Source organism: Tinamus guttatus, unplaced genomic scaffold (genome assembly GCF_059628265.1).
Source record: "Tinamus guttatus ecotype Peru unplaced genomic scaffold, ASM5962826v1 Tinamus_guttatus_pri_ptg000286l, whole genome shotgun sequence".
Taxonomy (NCBI): Eukaryota; Metazoa; Chordata; class Aves; order Tinamiformes; family Tinamidae; genus Tinamus; species Tinamus guttatus.
Genome location: NW_028288820.1, coordinates 1,774,796 through 1,793,617, shown reverse-complemented (window position 1 = coordinate 1,793,617; position 18,822 = coordinate 1,774,796). Strand labels below are relative to the sequence as shown.

Sequence of the window (18,822 nt, the reverse complement as noted above, 5' to 3'; positions counted from 1 at the left end):
ATTGATGCACTGGTGTTAGGTATTCCTCAAAGCAACTGGACAGACCTGAATCCATATAGCCTACTCAATACATCATATCAGTGCACACAGGAGAATGTATGGGCGGGCACGCCAATAGCCATCATGCTGGAGGAGGCGCTGCAACAGCGCAGCACCACAGCCTCCATAGTCCATGTGAGAAGTCATGCCAGTATACAGGGATATTATCAGGAAGGCAACAATAAAGCTGATGCAGCAGCCAAGGGTGTATGGACAATAACACAAGCTCGTGCTATACACGAGCACCTCCACATAGGAGCGAGAGCCCTCGCAAAGCATTGCAACATTCCCCTTGCAGCAGCCAGGGATGTGGTAGCCACTTGCCCGTATTGCCAACGATCGACTCTATGGGGTGCTGGGGTGAATCCCCGTGGCCTAAAGGCAAATCAAATCTGGCAGTCAGACTTCACATTATGCCCTTTATTCAGACCACGACCCTGGTTAGCAGTTACAGTGGATACATGCAGTGGACTGATCATAGCCACACAACACCAGAGGGTTACTGCCCGTGCAGCTCACCAGCACTGGATAACGGCTATAGCATGGTTAGGCGTTCCGCGAATAATCAAAACAGATAACGGCTCCTGCTTCACAGCCCAATCTACGCAAGACTGGGCTGACAAATGGGAAATTCAACTGCAACACGGAATTCCTCATAATAGCCAAGGACAGGCAATTGTAGAGAGAGCAAATCAAACCCTCAAACAAAAAATCAAGATCCTTGGGGAGGGGGAAGGTCATACCCAAAGAATTCCCAGTATGAAGCAACCAGAAATTTTGATGCGAGCGCTATATTCGCTGAATCATTTCATTCGTGGAGATGAGAACAAGGCACCAGTGGATAAGCACTGGGCGGTCGCAGCTATAGAGGATGGGCCCCCAGTTCTGGTCAGGTTCCCAGAGAAAGGGATATGGGAGTCTGGGTGGAACTTGGTAACCCAGGGAAGGGGCTACGCGGCCGTAAGACAGCAGGAGGTAGTGAAATGGGTACCCGCAAGGTGGATAAGACCGAACCTCAAAACTCATGGCAACTATGAGCTTACCCCTACAGGAACAGCTGATGGGACGACCCCCACAACCCATACACCTCAGTGATGGAGGATTCGACTGGACCCCGACCTACTAAGAAAGCACCTTGTCCGGTTGAAAAGGAAATATTGGAGAATAGCAAAACAAACGATCGACATGGCAAGACGAGGAAAGGCTCTCTTTGCGTTATCCTGCTGATACAGGTTGTATGGAGTCGACCAGGAAACACAGAATCCTAGGCCCGACAATGGGCGAGGGCGAGAGGCGCATCCCATTATTGCCTCCCCACCGGGGTGGAAAAAAGGGGAAAGTCCTGATCTCAACCTGTGTTGAAAATGTTGCAGTTTGAAAGCCGTAGTGGTAATGGTGGTGGTGGGGGGGAAGGAGGTATCAAAAAAGGTATCGGATTCACGAACAGTCTGTCAACTGTAGGTCCGATTGCCCCCCCCGCAAACAAATAGTCGAGTTCACAAACAGTGTGATTTATTCAAGTGCAGCATTTACAAAGCAGGTTTCGATGTTAGTAAAGGAAATTCTCTACTAGAGCATGGGGTTTTTAGCTAGCTCTGATGTACAAATATGCAGTCATCACTCACCCCAGAAAATGGGAGAAGACGTCCAGTCTCGAGTCTCCTCGGGCAGCGTCCCGGCACAGGGGGAGGGAAGGGGGCTCAGCCTCTCGACTGACCCAGGAGTTACGATGAATTCTTCCCTCCAGACTTTTCATCCTTAGTTCACCTTTTATACTTTCTTTACATTCAGGTGGAGCTTGAGTGACTAAAGTCATACTTAATATTGTTGTTGATTGGTGGAAAAGTTTCTCGCTTTCATTTAAAGGTACAGTCAGGCGAAAATCTAAAGCGCATGCTCAGTGAGGGGTGGTCGTACCTCGGAGGCGGGTAACTTCTGAGATGGAGGTACGGTTTTCACATTATAATGAGCAAAGTTCAAGCAAAGTTCATCATTTGCCACTTTTGCTGGCTCAGCACCGGACTTGTTATCGTATATCTCTCATTAGACGGCCACTGTGCAGCTTATCAGCAGCCCAGCAAAGGGAGTGCAACAGAGTTTGGCCGTGGAGCTTTCATCCCGCTCCATCCTCCGTTACTCCCTTTCGCAGCTGCGAGGAGGGCAGATTGCGTTGCCCAGGGAACCGTGGAGGAGCAGAGTCCGTGCATACCAACCATCCTGGAAGTGGCAACTGTGCAGCACCCCAAGCAGGCCTCTGTAATGCCAGAGCTGTGTGGGGCCCTGGTTTTCCTCTCAGTTCCTGCTTTCAAACAATTCTTCTACAAACGCTCCTTCCACACAATCCACTAACATGCTTTGCTTTTGTAAGCTTTGCGGCTTCGCTAACAGATAACGCTTTATGCAAATTAATGGCACAAAGAGCAGCAAATCTCACAATACTGCCTAGTGGGACAGTGTATGGGGAATCATGGTCACCATATGGGTCATATGTTAATGTGACATACCGCTCCCATCATGTGAATTTCACAGGGTACCTAGAGATAGTCACTCAGAAGGCTCAGAAATGGGAGAGAAAGATTACATCAGACCCCTCTGCCACCTATGAAAGTTATAATACAATAAATATAGGCAGAGGTGTGGGAAGATTTAGCTGCGGGGATGATGAAGGAAACAGGGAGTGGATTATACCCGAAGACTTGTTAGACACTCAGGTACAAGATGGACGAACGGTACTATAATTCTCCCCACCTGAAACGTTTCCTGCTCTAGCGCGCTATGCTTGCTGGCTGCTGCATACCTACCACCAGACAAAATACCCCCAACCCTTGTAAAATTTTTTTACCCCCATGTCACCTGATGTCTTTTTACCGGGTAATATGAGCGAGGCACCATTCCTCATCCTAGTGAATGCTAATATTACTTGCCTCGGCCCGATCTTAGGATCAACAGGGCTATACAAAATTCAAAGCTCGACCTGTCACTTGTTGCGGACGAATAAAGCAGTAAACACGTTGTCTCAACAGATAGCGGCAGGTTTTAGGGATGTCAACAAGATACTCAAAGCACATCACGAGGCCATCAACGTAATCTTCGAGATTCGCCAGGTGGGAGCAGGCCAGTCCAGAACATTCAAAAACCTAAAATTTTGTTGCCTGACCACAGAAGACTACGAGAAGATCGGCAAGAGGTCGGAGGACATTCAAAACGTAGGATCAGATCTGCTACAGATGATAAGACGTAACCCAGGAAACTGGAGATGGCTTGAGAACATAGGCAACAGTATCTGGACATGATTACTATCCTGGCTCAATTGAATTGATTGTGGAAGCTTGGGTTGATTATCATTATGGTTTTGATTGGTGTCTTTTGCAGCATGCCTATTTTGTCATGTATAATCCACTATGTATTGCATCAGCTACGACGCTCACAGAAACAAGGCAGTCACAATGTATGCGATTAGCAGCTTGTTCAAAGTAGTGATATTTAGGATATTTAGATTAACATGGGGGGGGGGAGATGTAGGGTACGGCGCTCGGAAGATCTCGCGATGTACGGGAAGAATAGGGAACTAAGGCATATGCCATATTAGGTAAAGAGCAACGCTTATTGGCTACATAGGCATGCTTCCGCCTTTGCTACCTTTATAAGGTCCAACCTGCGTATATTAAACGCCATTTGCAGCATCCTCATATTGGTGTCTGTGCTCTCTGGCCCGGGCACGGGTGGGACGTGCCTGGCCGCCTCGGCGGACGGAGTCGATTGCCAATGTCAGGCAACAGCCAAGTAGATGAGGAAATGCTCCCTTTTTCTCCTAAATTTGCTATTCACTATGAAGAGTAGGGGAACAGATGCTTTTATAAATATGATGAAAGGGCAGCAGTAACAGCTTGACTAGATTAGGAACTTGGACATACTAGACATACAGTTTGCCATCTTATTTCTGATAACCGAGATTGATAGCTTTTCTGATCTTCCGTCCTGTAGTGGTGGGAAAGTGACTGAGAGATTAATCCAGGATATTTCCTGCTTCCTGGGTGTTTTTAGATCTTGAGATAATGGAGTTAAATCAGTTATATGATCTTGGGTGTTTTTTTTATGTTTGAGAGTAGTAATATTAACTATTGAGGGATAGACTTTTTTTGAACAAAGATAAGTTATTACATCTGAGATAATGTTCAGGATACAACAAAACTTTTAATCACGTCCTTTTCTTTAGAAAATGTACTTCGATACAACTTGCCTCTGTAAATCGTTGCTGATTCCCATGATTTTACCTGATACTGCTTTAGATTTACTTTAATAACAGTGACGTCAAAATTTAATGCTTTAAATCTTGCTATATGTCAAAACAGCAAACCTAAGAGTATTTAAAGGCTGAGGCAGCCTTAATAGTTGCAGAACAGTGGCCGGATCTGAAGACTCTTGTTTGGAGTTCATAAGGTTTTAGAATTCCTTTCGAAAGAAGGCTAAATTGGCCTCTGGGGAATGAAACAGTAATTTACATCCTCTTGAGCTGCAGTGCTGAAAATGGAGTAATTTTGCTGAGATTTTATTATAATTCAGCATTAACACAAGCTGCCTTTGGACATGTTGAATTTCTTTTCCTTTGATATTCTTCACTTTGCTCGGTAATGTGGTTTTGAAACAGCTCTCTGTTTTGACATCCTTGATACCAATATTAGGGAATGAATAGGTCAAATATTTCAAAATGGAAGTCTCCATTTGAAAAATGTCAGAAAACATAACAGCCTGATACAGAGTCTAGCTTTTCTAGTCCCAGCCATTTGGACTTTTGTAAGCCTTGCTTAAATTTCTTGGAGTCATTTAAAGCTCCTATGGGAAATATTGCCTGTGACTTATTGATAAATCATTTTTTCAATGTCTGTTTACAAAACCCATATAAATAGTTTTTAAAAAATATGTAAATACAATTTCAGGCTTAAAGATGAGTGTAAGATATTTTGGGAATTACTGGAAGCTGTTTTGCCTTTACACGTCTAACAAGTAAACTTCTCATTAAAGCTTGTCAATAAGTACCTTTTTCACCCCAGTGAAAAAAAATCATGTATTGCATAGTATGAAAAAGCTAAACTTGGAACTTGGCCTTTTTGACTTTTTTTTTTCCTTGGACAGCTATGAAATGCAAATTTTCCCCACACGACTATTTGCTCCTGGTATTTTTATGTCAGATCTCTTCAAGTTACTCTTCAAGATGATGTCCCCTCTTTCAGCGAGACACCTGCCTTGGTCATCAGCTTAACCCACTTTAGCATATTCCAACTTCATTAAAATAAAACCCACAGAATCATAGTACTATAAAATACCTATTTTTTCCAATAGCTTTAAGTCCCCCAGACAGTATTTTCATCTAGACTATGTTCTCTTCCTTTGCTTCCCTTGGATGTGAATCAGTATGTAGAGTGCTAGTGGAGTCAAACCATGACAGGTACTATTTCTCCTCTATTTGGTTTAACCCAATGTCAATTGATGGCGACCCATTGAAAGAATTCTAGATTTCTACATTGTATGTATTTTTATTAAAAAAAAAAAAACACACTGTTTTGGTAAATTGTTCTCTTGTAATTCAAAGGACTAGAGTACAGAGGATTCCTTGAGGAAACTGAAGATTTCTATATACCATAGAAGTCATCAATGGTACCCAAAGACAGAACAAGATCCACTAATCCTGGTCTAAGTAGCAGGGGAACTCCAAGATATTTATTAAAGTATAAATTATCTGGATGTTTTTCTTCAACCATTCTAATGAATGTTTCTATAGAAGCTATTAGAAACAATAGGAAATTGAGAACAAAATATTTTCAGAAACCAGAGTAGGGCTTGAGAGCTCAGGACAAGAAAGATGAATAAAATTAAACCATAAGAACTGTGCATAAAAATCAAGATCAAATCTTCCAGTACATAGGGGGTTCTAGTACTGAAGTGCTAAACCTAAATACATTGCATTAAGTTTAGCAGTGCAAAGAGTGGACCACAGAGAGCCATATAGCAATTAGATGATAGGGACAGAATGATTAGACAGAGGTAATACGGTATTGATCTCTGAAAAGGTTGTCCAATAAATGTAACTCAATCTTTCTTAAAGTAAAAGCATAAATTTTAAGGGCAATTAAAATCTGTTAGTATATAAGGGTAACAGACTATGAAGAAATAAGCAGCATGAATTGATGGAGGAAAAATCAAGTCAGAGAAATTTGATTAATATTTGGGAGATTGAATTACAGATGTCTGCAATGTAACAGATGTAATTTATATGGCTGTCTGATCCCTCTTACTTACACAGATGAAAATCCTAATTGATTATAAGGGCATCCATTGAGCTTTTCCTGTTTGAATTTGGAGAGGGAACAGACCCCTTGCCTTAAATGAGAAAAAAACTTTCACTGTGGATATTCATTGAAATACAGCTTTACTTACTAACATAGTCAGGTGAAACTCACAGAAAGAAGTGCATAAATGTGTGGTTCTGTGGGAAGTGGGAAAAGGAGCTATGGATAAAAATAATGCAAGCCTAGCTAACTTGAAAACAAGATGGTCTAAGAGAGAAATTCCCAAACTATAGTATGTTTACTGAAGAGTGGTGTCGCTTTGCGCAGCTGAGGCCCGAAAGCCTGTGCTGCTGAGAAATGCAGTTGGCTTTCCTCCTGCTACCACCAGTGGTGACAAGTGAAACAAATCTGGGAGTCCTAGAGGAATGGAAGCCTTATGCTGTGTATCCCTCCAAAAGGAAGTATCCTGCTCGCCCATATGGTGGTGCAGAGGGTGCTCCTTGGCCCCCAGGCCAGCTGAAGTGTTTGCTGGGCTTTCTGCTCAAGGCTGCCTCCCTCCTCTAGTGGGATGCATCCACATGGAGTATTCCTTGTCTTCGGCTCTTCCCTGGGCCTCAGGTGTCTCCCAATGACCCTGAAACACAGTTTGTGGCATGTGTAGATGAGGGGGTGTATTTTTTCACCTCAAAGTATCTGAGATAACATGTGGGTGATTTTTGCAGGCAGCCAGAGCTGTGGTTGTTATAGCATAAAACACCAATTTTTTTTTTTTTGGCAATGGGAATCAAGGACCAACAGACAATATCTAAACTGCTGGTAACATGCATACTCAGATTACAAAGGTTATTAAGCTGTGATGTGAGAGGACAATAAAATTGTAGAAGGTGATCAGATTAAAATAGAAATATGGGCAAAAATGAAAATACCTTGCATAGCAGGGATTATTAGATCACCATATTATTGTTCACCCTTTTGATATTTTGATGATGTGTTTGATGCTAATCTGATGCTAAACATCAAGAGGCAAGAGGCTAAAACAAAAGCTAGTAAGTGGCAAAATCTTTTTTCTTAAATGACTGTTCTGCTGTACGTGGCTTTTTGTCGGTCAGACGCTTGGCTTCTCATGACACAGAGTGATCACAGAAGCCAGTTTTTAGCGCAGGAACTCTAGCTCCGAGCATTGCGCGGGCTTTGTTCCTCACTGCTGGATACCCGAGATAAGCAGGGAGCATTCAGCCCCTCGAAATGGCAGCTCTCGAAAGGAACAGGCATTTGCTGTGGATGATGGAAAGGGAGGGCTAATGAAGCTTTTGTCGGGTGCCTTCCTCTGCTTGTTGGGTCGCTCCCTTTTCCGAGCTTGCTGCTTAGCCCGTAAGCCTCAGGAAGCAGGTTGTCTCCATCGAAGTCTTTGCAGCTCCTTGCTGCGTATGGGAGCCGTAAATCACAGTGTGTATGCTTTACTGATCACTCACATGGGCAGAATTTGCCTTTTGTACAGCTTTTCTCTTCCTTCCTGGTCTCCAGCAGTAGCACAAACCTAAGCAGAGTGGAGGTTAATATTAGCTCTTCCCTACTCATGGGCAATCCTACAGAAATCTCTGGGCATGGAGCAAGAGCAGTGCCTACAGCAGACCCCAGGAAGCACCCTGTGCCTTTCCACGTGCCACATGGCAGCTCAGCCATGGGACAGGCCCCGTAAGGCCTTGCCATCCCCCTTTGCCCCAAGAGAGTGGGCGTTTCAGTCTTTTTCAGTGCTAAAACAAGGCAGGGGAGGGTTTTTTATGCGGTTCCTGTGCAGTCTGTCTGTCTGTGGCTTTGTCTGGTGCTGATGTGTCTGCAGAGAAGCTGACCCAGGGCTCTTCCTTCGTATCTACTTCTCCATCGCCATCATGCCTTCTGTGACTGAGTCTTTAATGTCCTTCAAGATAAAGCATATGGTGTTGCCATTGTCTGACCAGTCAGGGGCTAAGGGGACGTGATGGCATTTCACAGAGAACAGGTATTTCCAGGAGCTTCACTTTCACTGTAAGAAACTGCTTTTGTGAGCACAGCTCAGGGAAGTAATCCATATAGGGGAAAAAAAAAAAAAAGGACATCTGTTCAGAATTCCATGAAGTAACTGTAATATCAGCTTAATGGAGAAAATTTCCAGCAGGAGACTATTACATTTTCCTGAATAAATTAGTGTTACACAGTTTTAGTGGAGGTCTGAAACAGATGCAAGAAATAAAGAGGATGTAAAAGCTAGGTGGTCTGTGGAGTTTTACCTGGGCTGGTATAAAATTTTCTCTTTCAGATGATTGCATAAGAAGTAAACTGTATTTCTTAAGTTGGCTTTAATGATCCATCTATATCATTTATACTGTACTGTAGAAGGAAAGCTTTTTAAATATGACTTTAGCTGATGAATAGAGCTACTATACATCAGCTCTGCGAGATGGATCCATTTAGCTGGATCAAACACTCAAGACCAGGGCTGAGAAGAGTTACTTGAGGCCAAGGGGTTTTAGGACTTGTTCCATATCAGCCCCATGCCAGTGCAAATTAGTCTGGGATTGAGTTTATGCTGTCTGGTGGGATCTCTAAAGTGTCTGTCTGGAATTGTTATTTGGAGTGTGCTTACTTCCCATCCCTAGCTCATGCCTGTTTAAATCAGGGCTGCACCTTGGCTGAAGGGAATTAGGTGTAAAGGGCCAGGCTGCTCAACTTGTGTCTGCTAAAGCAGGTGATCTTCGTTGTTTTTCCTCCCATCCCCTTCCTTTTTCCCTTTCTGCCTTCTCAGAGCAAAGCTTACTAACCTAGCTTTTCTCTGCTGGTATATTATGCCAGAGCATCAGTTTGTTCTAACAGCTTCAATTCAACGTACTGGTGAGCACTTGTTGTCTAAACACTTTGATTAATGATCAATGAGATCAATGGGAATAGTGCACAAAATCTGACCCTGTGCTTTTCTGTCATGCTCTCGGGTGACCTCTGTGCACTCTTCCTCATGCAGACTTTCTATATGCTACCTTATGTAGTGTGTCCTAGGTAAGTCAAGGAAATCATTTTGTCTCTGTGTATAAATACAAACATGCAGCAGTTCTTGCAAAAGATTGATGAACAACATAAGGTTTTGAAAATTTGGGGACTGATTCTGCATTTGATCCATGGAGGAGAAACAATGCAAGTTTATTTGGCCCTGAAGAAAAGATCTCTGTTTAGGTAGTTTACATGGAATTATGGCTCTAGCTAATCATGTTGCTGGGCTTTATATTTCAGAAATGCACACTTATGTCACTTCAAGTAGTTGCTATGGAAATCCTCACAGCATGAACTTCCTTAATGAAGACCTTATGGCAGATAAATTATGTCTATTATTTCCTCAGACGTGTCAGACACCAGAGTGAAAAGGTTTTGCCTGCCTTCAAAAACACACGAGAACTTCAGCTCGACTGTCACAGCATACTTCCCCTGACCTTGCTTCTTCAGATAAATGAAGGTCAGATTCTAATATTGTGCATTTAATTGAAGAAATAGTATGAGGAATTAAAAAAAAATCTCTTGATGGCCTAGTCTTCTAATGTATTTTCATATGAGTTCCTTTTTTAATAAAAAGAAAAAAGACTTCTTTATGATGGTCCCTTAGAAATATGAACATGGGAGACATTATTGATATTTGAATGCAGTGGGTTTTTTTTTCCCTAGAATCCAGTCTTGTAGAGTCTAGCAAGCAGGATGTATGATAAATGATAAAATATGGAGTATATGAACTGTGTTGCAGTTCCACTATATAACTTACTTCTGCTTTAGACAACTGATGAGCTATCTTGGAGCTTACTTTGACTCCACATAAAGATTTCTATCCAAATTCCAAAGTAGCGACAAGGGAGTTGGGTGCTGCTTTCTTTTGAAGGTGTTTTCAATATACTCCAGTGCTGCCCTCTGCACGCGTCTACATGTTCACATTTCGGTGCTGCCGTCCTTGATGCTTTCCCTTTTCACCAGAACAAAGCTAACAGTTCTGTGTTTTTCCACATTTCCACAGAAACGTTCAGCTGCAAAAAGAGGCTGTTACACTAGACCACTGAAATAACTGTGTGCCTTATTCAAGATAATACAACAATGTGAGTGAAGCTGCAAGTTGCAGCAGATGAACAGTGTCATATGGGAATGTACCTTGTATTAAGCAGGCTTCGTGTGCTAGTATATTTCCACTATTGTGTCTTGGTTTAGGTCTAAAGTTTATATAGAAAGAAGGCCAGATTGTATTTTGTTGTGGAGCTGGCAGACTAAAGTAGTTTTGTTAGTTGCATATTTGGACAAGTACAACTGGAGATTGCATTTCTTCCAATGTGGATGCATAAAGAAATGAACAAAATGGAAAATAATTAGGAATAGGATATGAAAAATATTTTAATGAAAGAATACACAGGCTATATAAAATAAGTGTCAGAACTTCATTTTTTTTTTCCAAAATATTTTTCTATTGTTTTTATGTGTCTTTAAGCAAGGTGAATTTTGGTACCTTGCACAAATAGTGATTTTATTAGTTTTGCAGGGCAAGGAACTTGAAGATGGCCATTCATATGATCAAGCAGAATGTATTTATCTCTGTCCAGTTCCTGCTGGACTGATGTTGGTGTCATGGAAATGACATTTGCAACTAACTTGTTGCCATCTGTAGCAAAAGCCAGTGTCAAACGCGGGTGGAGGCAGCCCTAATGGTGGGTGAAAACACATGGGCAGGAAAAACGGAGAAGCTCAGCTTGCCCTTAACAGTTCCCTCCTAGTAGATATAAGGAGCACTTCATTCTCCTGAGCTTTCAGTCTGTCTCTATTCACTATACTCCCTTTTAAAATTGTGTCTGTTTAGCTTCCCCTGCCAGACACTCTGGCACAGTTCCTCAGGCACTTAAATATCATCGCGGATTTGGGCTTCTGAGCCTACATCATATTTCCCTCTGAGGGGGAGGAAGCTTTGCAAGTAGAGTTAATTTTGCCATAGAGGAAATAAATGCTGTGAAACCTTTCTGTGGGATTAAAACTGATGATAAAAAGCAACCTTCCTCCTCCTGCCCCATGACAAATATATGAGCTGCAAAGACCCCAGTCCCTGGGATGCTGAGAAGAGGCTGGTTTAGGGGGAGCATTTCAGGTAGTTGTCTGCCAGTGACGCCCTAAATGATTATTCCCTCTTGTTTGATCCTTTGTGGGTTTTTTTTTTGGTTTGTTTTTGGCGGTGTTTTTTGTGTTTGATTGTCTGCCTTTTTTTTTTTTTTTCCTCTCTTTAACAATATGCATGGAGTTCATATAACCCACAGAGAGCGCAGAGGCAGCAGCTTCATAAAAGTTCTGAAGCACCCTGTGTTTGACACAAATAAAAATGACCTTTAGCATCAGTCTCTTCTGTCTGTCTGCCTGGCAGTGACTGTCTAGCTGTGTTGCAAAACGCCAAGCACACGCATTACACTTTGGTGCAAATTTCACCAGCATGGGCAAGATACTATTTCACAAGTGATCACAGAATCACAGAATGATTACTGCATAAAGATGCTTGGAAGGCATGTATAGGGGGCCTGTGGTAATTATGTACACACACATGTATGTGCATGTGTACAATATCTCTAAAAACACCCATGCAATGATATTTTGGGGGATCCAGAGCAAAAAGCAGAGCAACATCATTGTAGTGTGGGAGCCTTGTCCTGTTTCCATACGGCCACCGGTCAGGACAGTTGCATCAAAAACAACAAAGATAAGCGTGGGAAATTGCCTTAAACGAAGAATGGGGAGTAGATTTCAAAAGATGAAAGAAAGTTTTTGACAGCCTTAATTAGAGGTGTCATCCAGACTGGCAGTGGCAGCCAGAGGGCTGATTAGCTTTCCTTTTGAAATGTGGTGGGAGAAGGCAGCCTGGTTCTGGTACCAACTCGCTTTTTTCTGGTTTGGTTTAAAAGTGAAGCTACTGTAGCTGGTTTGGGTGGATAAAATATTAAATGAAATATTGTCGTGTGCTGTTTGTATGATCTGAGTAGAAATCACTTCAAGATTTATCGAGTTCATTTTTATAGCTGAAAATACTTTCTGAAGGTTAGAAATGTGCTCTGGGAGGTTACGTGTGTTTTCTGTGAATGGCTAAAGGCCATTTCATTTTTGTGGTTGGGGAGCTGCTGTAGGTCCCTGTTTCTCCTCACGGAGTAGGGGAGCTGAGCTCCCTAAACCAAAAGCACATTTTGAAAAGGGCTAATTCTTCCTCTAGTTCTCTTGCTTTTTATCCTGTGTCTTCCCACTGCAAGCCCTTTGGATCAGCCACTGCTTGCTGGTTTTTTTTTCCTTCCAGTGTTTTTAGTTATCACTGTCGTCATGACTTAAGTTGCTTGTGTCGCACCTCAGGTTTGCAGCTGCTAGTTGGTGGGGCTCGAAACTACGTCTGACAATTAGAATCCCTGCTGGATTTGGCTCCTGCAGGTGTCTCATAGCTGCCATCAGGTTCTCTCTTTCCCTCTTCCTCTTACGGCCTCTGTGCACATGGGGGAGTTGGTGGTCCTGACATGAACTCTTGAACTCTTAGGGGTTTTATATGGATGCTACATGCGTGTGCTTCCTCTTTTCACTGTTGTATCAAACTTCAGATTGGGTCATAGCAAAGCCTTTTTTTTTTTTTTTTTTTTTTTTTTGAAGCTGCTCAGTTTTATTCAGTGTTTATAATTTGTTGGTGTTCTCTTCAAAAGAGAATAATCTGGTGAAAACTCTTAGATGTTTATTTGTCACTCAGCAATAAAGCATATATGGCTTGAAGCACTTGGTTTTTTGTTCACCAGCATTAAGAAGCAGCCAGTAACTGCTAACCCTCTTCTCAGATTGTCATGACCATGTTAATCTATTCGTGATGCTACAATCTTTGGATTATTTTTCTCAGGTCAAAATTTTTTTCACCCTCACTTTGGAGTGTATCCCAAGAGGCTGCAGATGACTCAGGTGTACAGATGTGATCAGCAAATAGTTCTGTGGACCAGTGGCTTTGGAAGGATATGTGCATTTTGTCAGAAGTGGCTTTTATTTTATCAAATAATGTTTTCTGCTAAACCCTGTGGGACGTAGGAGCTCTCCTTGGGCTCCATACCACGTTCGCTAGCAACACGGCGCGGCCTCCTGCGCGTCCTGCTCATCTCCCTGCAGTTCTTCAGCACTGCAGCAAGAGGAGGTGTGGAGTGCCCTGATGACCGGGACATTCCCGTGGGAGAGGGCACGCGAGGAGACTGCTCCTCTCCCTCTACTGCATTAGAGGAGGCGATGGATCTCTGGCTGCGGCTGTTTACACAGGGGAATAAGGCTGGCACAGATCCTGCAGAGCACAGTGGCTCTTTGGGAGCCGGAGGCGGCTGCAGCGCCGTGGGAGCAGAGCGCGGCAGAGCCGGGCTCCGATGGCCCTCGGAGCGTTTCCTTTCGGGCTGGCTGCAGGCGGCCGTGCCGTGTGTGCAGCGCTGGGCAGGGCAGGGCAGAGCAGTCGCCGCGGGCCCAGCCGAGGTTCCCCCTTCCACGTGGAGTCCGGGCACTGCGGGCGCTTTGGAACCGTTCCCCGAGGAAGGGAGACGTTCCCGTAGGTTAGGTAAGGAGCATTTCGGGCCAAAGCCCAGTCGTGTTTAGAAGTCATGCACTGAAATTTCCAGGCATTAGCATTGTACATCAGCTCATTGCTTTACATACGTGCATTGTCAAAGATCCTCCCAAACTGTAAAGCATGAAGAGGGCAGCTTATTGTGCAAGAGTTGGCATCTGCTGTGAGTGAGATCCAAGCTTCATCACCTACCTGCTTTAGTTCTGCCTCTTAAGTAAAACTTGTTTTCTTCAGGAAAGAAAACTAAAAGCTCTTTAAATTAATGCTCTCCCTATGGCTGTACAGCACTGAAAAGGTCTTATTTTTCTCTGACATAATGAAGATGTATCCAGTTTCCTCACTGAAGTGCCCCAAATGCTTGTGTTTAGTATGTGGCTGGGTTGCTATGAAATTCTTACCAGTGCTTCAGAGGTAATATAATGTAGTGTTTGTGGAACTCAGGTTTTGCCCCAACTTCAGTATAACCTATCTTCCAAGTTAGAGAGATGTGTTTAAATTTCTGTGCGTAAGGGGCATGTATGTGCACCTACTGAATGTTAAAAACACGAAGTATTCAGGTGTTCCTTTTTGTGGTTCCAATGCATCTCTTACAGAATTTACATGGCCAAAGACCTTTTGTGGTTTTTTTTAATCTAGAGCAACAACAACTCAGAAAATATAGTCTAAAGATCACGTACTCGAAAAGGGAGAGCTCTCTGCAGAAAAGAATCTCATGCAGGCGTTTGGGCTTGAGTTGCCTTAAAAAATGCCATTTTTGGTTTTTTTTCTGCAATTGTGCAGAACACTGAACCATCCCATTTTCCTCTCTCCTTTCTCCCAGCCCCTTCCAGCTTGCAAACTTCAATGAGAAGCCCAGTAAATTGGAGAGTTCTTATGGGCTTCTACAATTTCTTACATTGGATCCATACAGTGATAACCAAAGACTCTCTGAGCTAGACTGTTTTGCCATCTGGAGGCTGGGTATTGACTCTGAGTTGCAATATGATTATTAATATACATTAACTCAATCTTATTCACTTTAATTTAAAAGCAGACATTTTATTTTGGGTCCAGTCTGCACCCTTTGCTATTGAAGAATAACTTTATGACTATTTGTATCTTCAGTTGGAAGCAGACGTGAGATTATGACCTTCATTAGCTTGAAGTTGTGCTTCAAGTGCACTCTGGATTATTAAACAGGAAAAAAAATGTATCATGAACACAAGCTGTTTTTCTAGAGATCTGTTAAAAAGCTTATTTAATTCTTTTCCCTTTTACTTATGTGTGATGGTGGTGGGAGGGAAGCTTTCTGTTCATCTGTTCTATATAATAAATGTGGCTAGAGAGCTGAAACTGGACTACGATGAGCACTTCACAATAGACCGAATGTATGTGCTGTTGTCACACACCAGGAGTGACATCACTTGCTTTACAGGTGTCACTTGTAAAATGGGGGCTTGTGGGTGCTTGAGGAAAGAGTTTACTGCAGCACAGCCGGTTAACTGACCCATCCAGTCTGTTTCTCTGTCCCTGGTAGGGGTTGTTTCTTTGAAGAAGTGAGTGGGATATAAAAAATAAACAGGGAGGAAGACAAGCTTCTGTCTCGATGTTTGCAAGCTGTCAACATGAAATGTAGTCAGTATTAGACCATATTCTTCTGTGTGTGTGTGTGTTTTGATGGTAATCCATTTTCAAGAATAAAACCGTTACTGGTCTTTAATCTTTTTACTACACATTCTATTTGGGTCACTGTTTTCCTCTTGCAGTTCACTCAGAACCACAAGTGTTTTGCCCAGAGTTGCTTTTTGTAAAACATGGGACACTTACTGAGGAGTTTTATATATGTATATATATATATACATATATATGTATATGAGAGGGAGAAAGGCTTTGCTGGAGGTCTTTGGGAAGCTGGGGCAAATAGGTGGACTGTCTATGCAAGAAGGTACTAGTGCAGGCAGCACAATCCTGCTAAAAGGCAATAACAAAGATATATTTGAGTATGAAATAACACAATTATCCATATGATTCATCTGGAAAAAAATGGAAGAAAGTGGGAAAAGCTGTGTGGAAGAACAGTTTCTTGTATTGATATGGTGTGGTTTGGCTTTGTGTTGGTGTTGTCATGGACATGCATGCGTGAAGCACCTTGTTTCACGCACGCACTGGGAGTACATTAGGGCCCAACTCGGTGTTTGCTGCTGACCAGTGCTTCAAATCCTTTCCTGCGATGAGATTTGTGTTGGAATGCTAGGCTGGAATTCCACAGATTTGGTGCCGAAGCAGACTTGACCTGACTACATGTGCACTGTGAAGAGCACCTCAGAGCTGCGAGGACTCCAGGGAGCCACCTTGTATCTGGCCACTTCCTCATGAATAGAGGAGCAGGGCTTTCCAGTCACCTAAGTTACTGTCCCATGTTTGGAGCTTCATCGTATCAGAGGAAGCATAAAGCACCTGAAAAGGTCTTCCCACTGCTCAGAAGCACCCTGGAGACAGCTGAAAGGAAATGTGGGATCAAGTCTGGTGGTATTTCTCTGAGCTTAGAAATACATGCAGTGTGGCTTGCTGATAGTTGGAACTGGTTTCACGGTCCAGAGTGGATATTTTCAGGTGGCTTTGGGAGGTATCAAGGGGGAAGGATGGGGAGGACTGCAGCTCCTCAAGAAAAGATATTCCACTGTCTGCTAAGCTGTGGTCTCGTTCAAGGCTCTAGGTCCAGTTCGCTTGTAGGCACCTAGAGTTGGAGCTGGGCAGAATTCGGGTGTTTAAGCAGGAGACCTCAGAAAAAGGTACACCCACCACAAATACAGCTTGAGCGGTGCCAATAGTTTAAATTCTGAAGTAATTGGTAACCCCTGGAAATATTTAAGCAACGTGTTATCCAGTGGTAAAAACCTATGAAGGACAATGCATAAAAAAACCCTGGAGAGTTCCTGGAAGAAAAGCAGGAAAAGCTAATTATACACCCTGCGCTCATATTACATTCACACATTAAAGTGCAATGAAGAAATCTCATCTGTTCCTTCACAAAGAAGCAACAGTTAGGAAAAAATCTTCCCTCCCTCCCTGCCCCCCCTTGTCTTGCAATAGACTTTTTAGGCTACTTTCAAATGAAATTTCTGGAGCTGCAAAACCGCGACCAGGATGCTTGTGTTAGAGGTGTAGCACCCCAGGCTAGGACAGTGTGCCGCACAGGTGGCATTGAGCATGCTGAGGGGGTCACGTTACTCATGGCTGTCATTGGCTCTGCATGGCCAGGTTTGGTGAGCTGGTACCAAGTCACCTCCAGTAAATACCGCAGTGCACTGATGTTCCTATTAATGCTCACTGCTGTTTTTTTTTTTTTTTTTTTTTTAACTGCTGATGGACAAGCTGACCAGCCATGCACTGGATCATTAATATTATGCCCAATTTATTATATATGACAAAACTGAGACAAAGAAGTTAAGACCAGGCTACAAAAGGCACCAGGGATGGAATGTGACTAGAATCCAGGGTTAAGTCCTGTGATAGAGCTAAAGTATAATCTAGGAAAATAACATTACTCCCACCTCCTTTACTGCATCTTGCAGCACAGGCTTGTGTTTGAAAAATCTTTTAATTTATTCTATATAGGGTCATGTATATTTGTCTGTGAGCATGTGTATAACTCCTGCCACTTGGATCCATTGTTCATTTGTTTTCGGGTGACAAATGCTATTTTGTTTCATCAAAATAACCGGTATATTTTGTTGAAGCTTAAATTACTTTTTTAACCTTTTAACTGAACTGGGCACAATTCCACCTATATCATCACAATTCCACAGTATCACCCAGCGCAGCTGGCACAACACCTAGGTATAAGGTTGCTTGCGTCTCGGGTCCTGAGCAATGGAAAGAGCCACACATCCTTCTGCTCTCTTCCAGGAGTACCTAGAGAACAAAAAGACAGATGATTCAATGTGTATTTAAAAACAGCAGCAACAAAAACCTCACAAAACCATCATAAAAATATTTGCGCTGCTGGAAATGTGGTAGAATGGAGTTTTTTTCTGACTAATTTCCTGGAGTTTGACAAAATATACCAGTGTGGAAAGGGAATAAAAGCATTCCCCACCAATGCTAATATAATTCAAATGTGAAACAGTGGGGAAGAACATACCTTTGCTTATGAGTGAACTCAAGGCAAAGGTTTATATCCTTATCTTGGCCACAGGAGGAGCTCAAAATCATCTCAGTGAGTACAGATTTTGCTTTAGTGATGTGAGTGTTTAAGAATTGAGGAGTATTTTTGCCTTGTGGTTATGATCTTGTGTTGGTTGTCTTTTTGCCAATTGTGGTGGTGTCCAGAGATCAGTACCAACCTACTGCAGTAACACATACAGCAAGAGTGTACATGCTCTATGGATCTTGTAATCAAAGGATTACAGTCTCCTAATGCACATGCATCATATCATGATTTCGAAAACAGAGTTTCACTGGTTGAATGGCAGAACTGAGAATTAAAGACAAGCAATTTTGCAGAAGTGGTGGGAGATAACAGTAGAGGGAGGAGGTGGCTGCACGTTGGAGGCACAGCTATGGAGAACAGTTCTGGGCACAGTTGGATGGTTTCATCTCTTCCAGCATTTTTTTTTCTTTTTAGTGCTGTAAGAAGGTGCAAATATCAAAACTACTGTTTATTAGACTGGTGATTTCCTGCAGGAAAGATGGTAATTCTCTCACCTGATTACAATCTGCTGCTTTGCATTACCAGTGGGCATATATCATCTTTCCTCTCCTTTTGTGGTGGGTATTTTTTCTGCCCGTGTTGCTTTTTACAAGAATTGGCAAATACTTTCCCATTACATTCTGTTTGGAAGCTATTTTTACCAGTTTTTCTTTCACATGTATCCTGTGTGTTGCGATTATGAAACAGCCCTCTGCATCCCACTC

At 42.7% G+C, this 18,822-nt stretch overlaps 1 protein-coding gene across 1 annotated transcript in view; it reads right to left on the bottom strand.

Annotated features, from left to right (window-relative positions):
* Window positions 1-17,739: 17,739 nt before the first annotated feature.
* HAAO (3-hydroxyanthranilate 3,4-dioxygenase) overlaps window positions 17,740-18,822 on the bottom strand; it is a 29,220-nt gene continuing 28,137 nt past the window's right edge. The window contains exon 10 of the mRNA XM_088527412.1: window positions 17,740-17,820. Within this exon, the coding sequence (XP_088383538.1) occupies window positions 17,742-17,820 (79 nt within the window). The 3' untranslated portion in view covers window positions 17,740-17,741. The remainder of the gene's footprint in view (window positions 17,821-18,822) is intronic.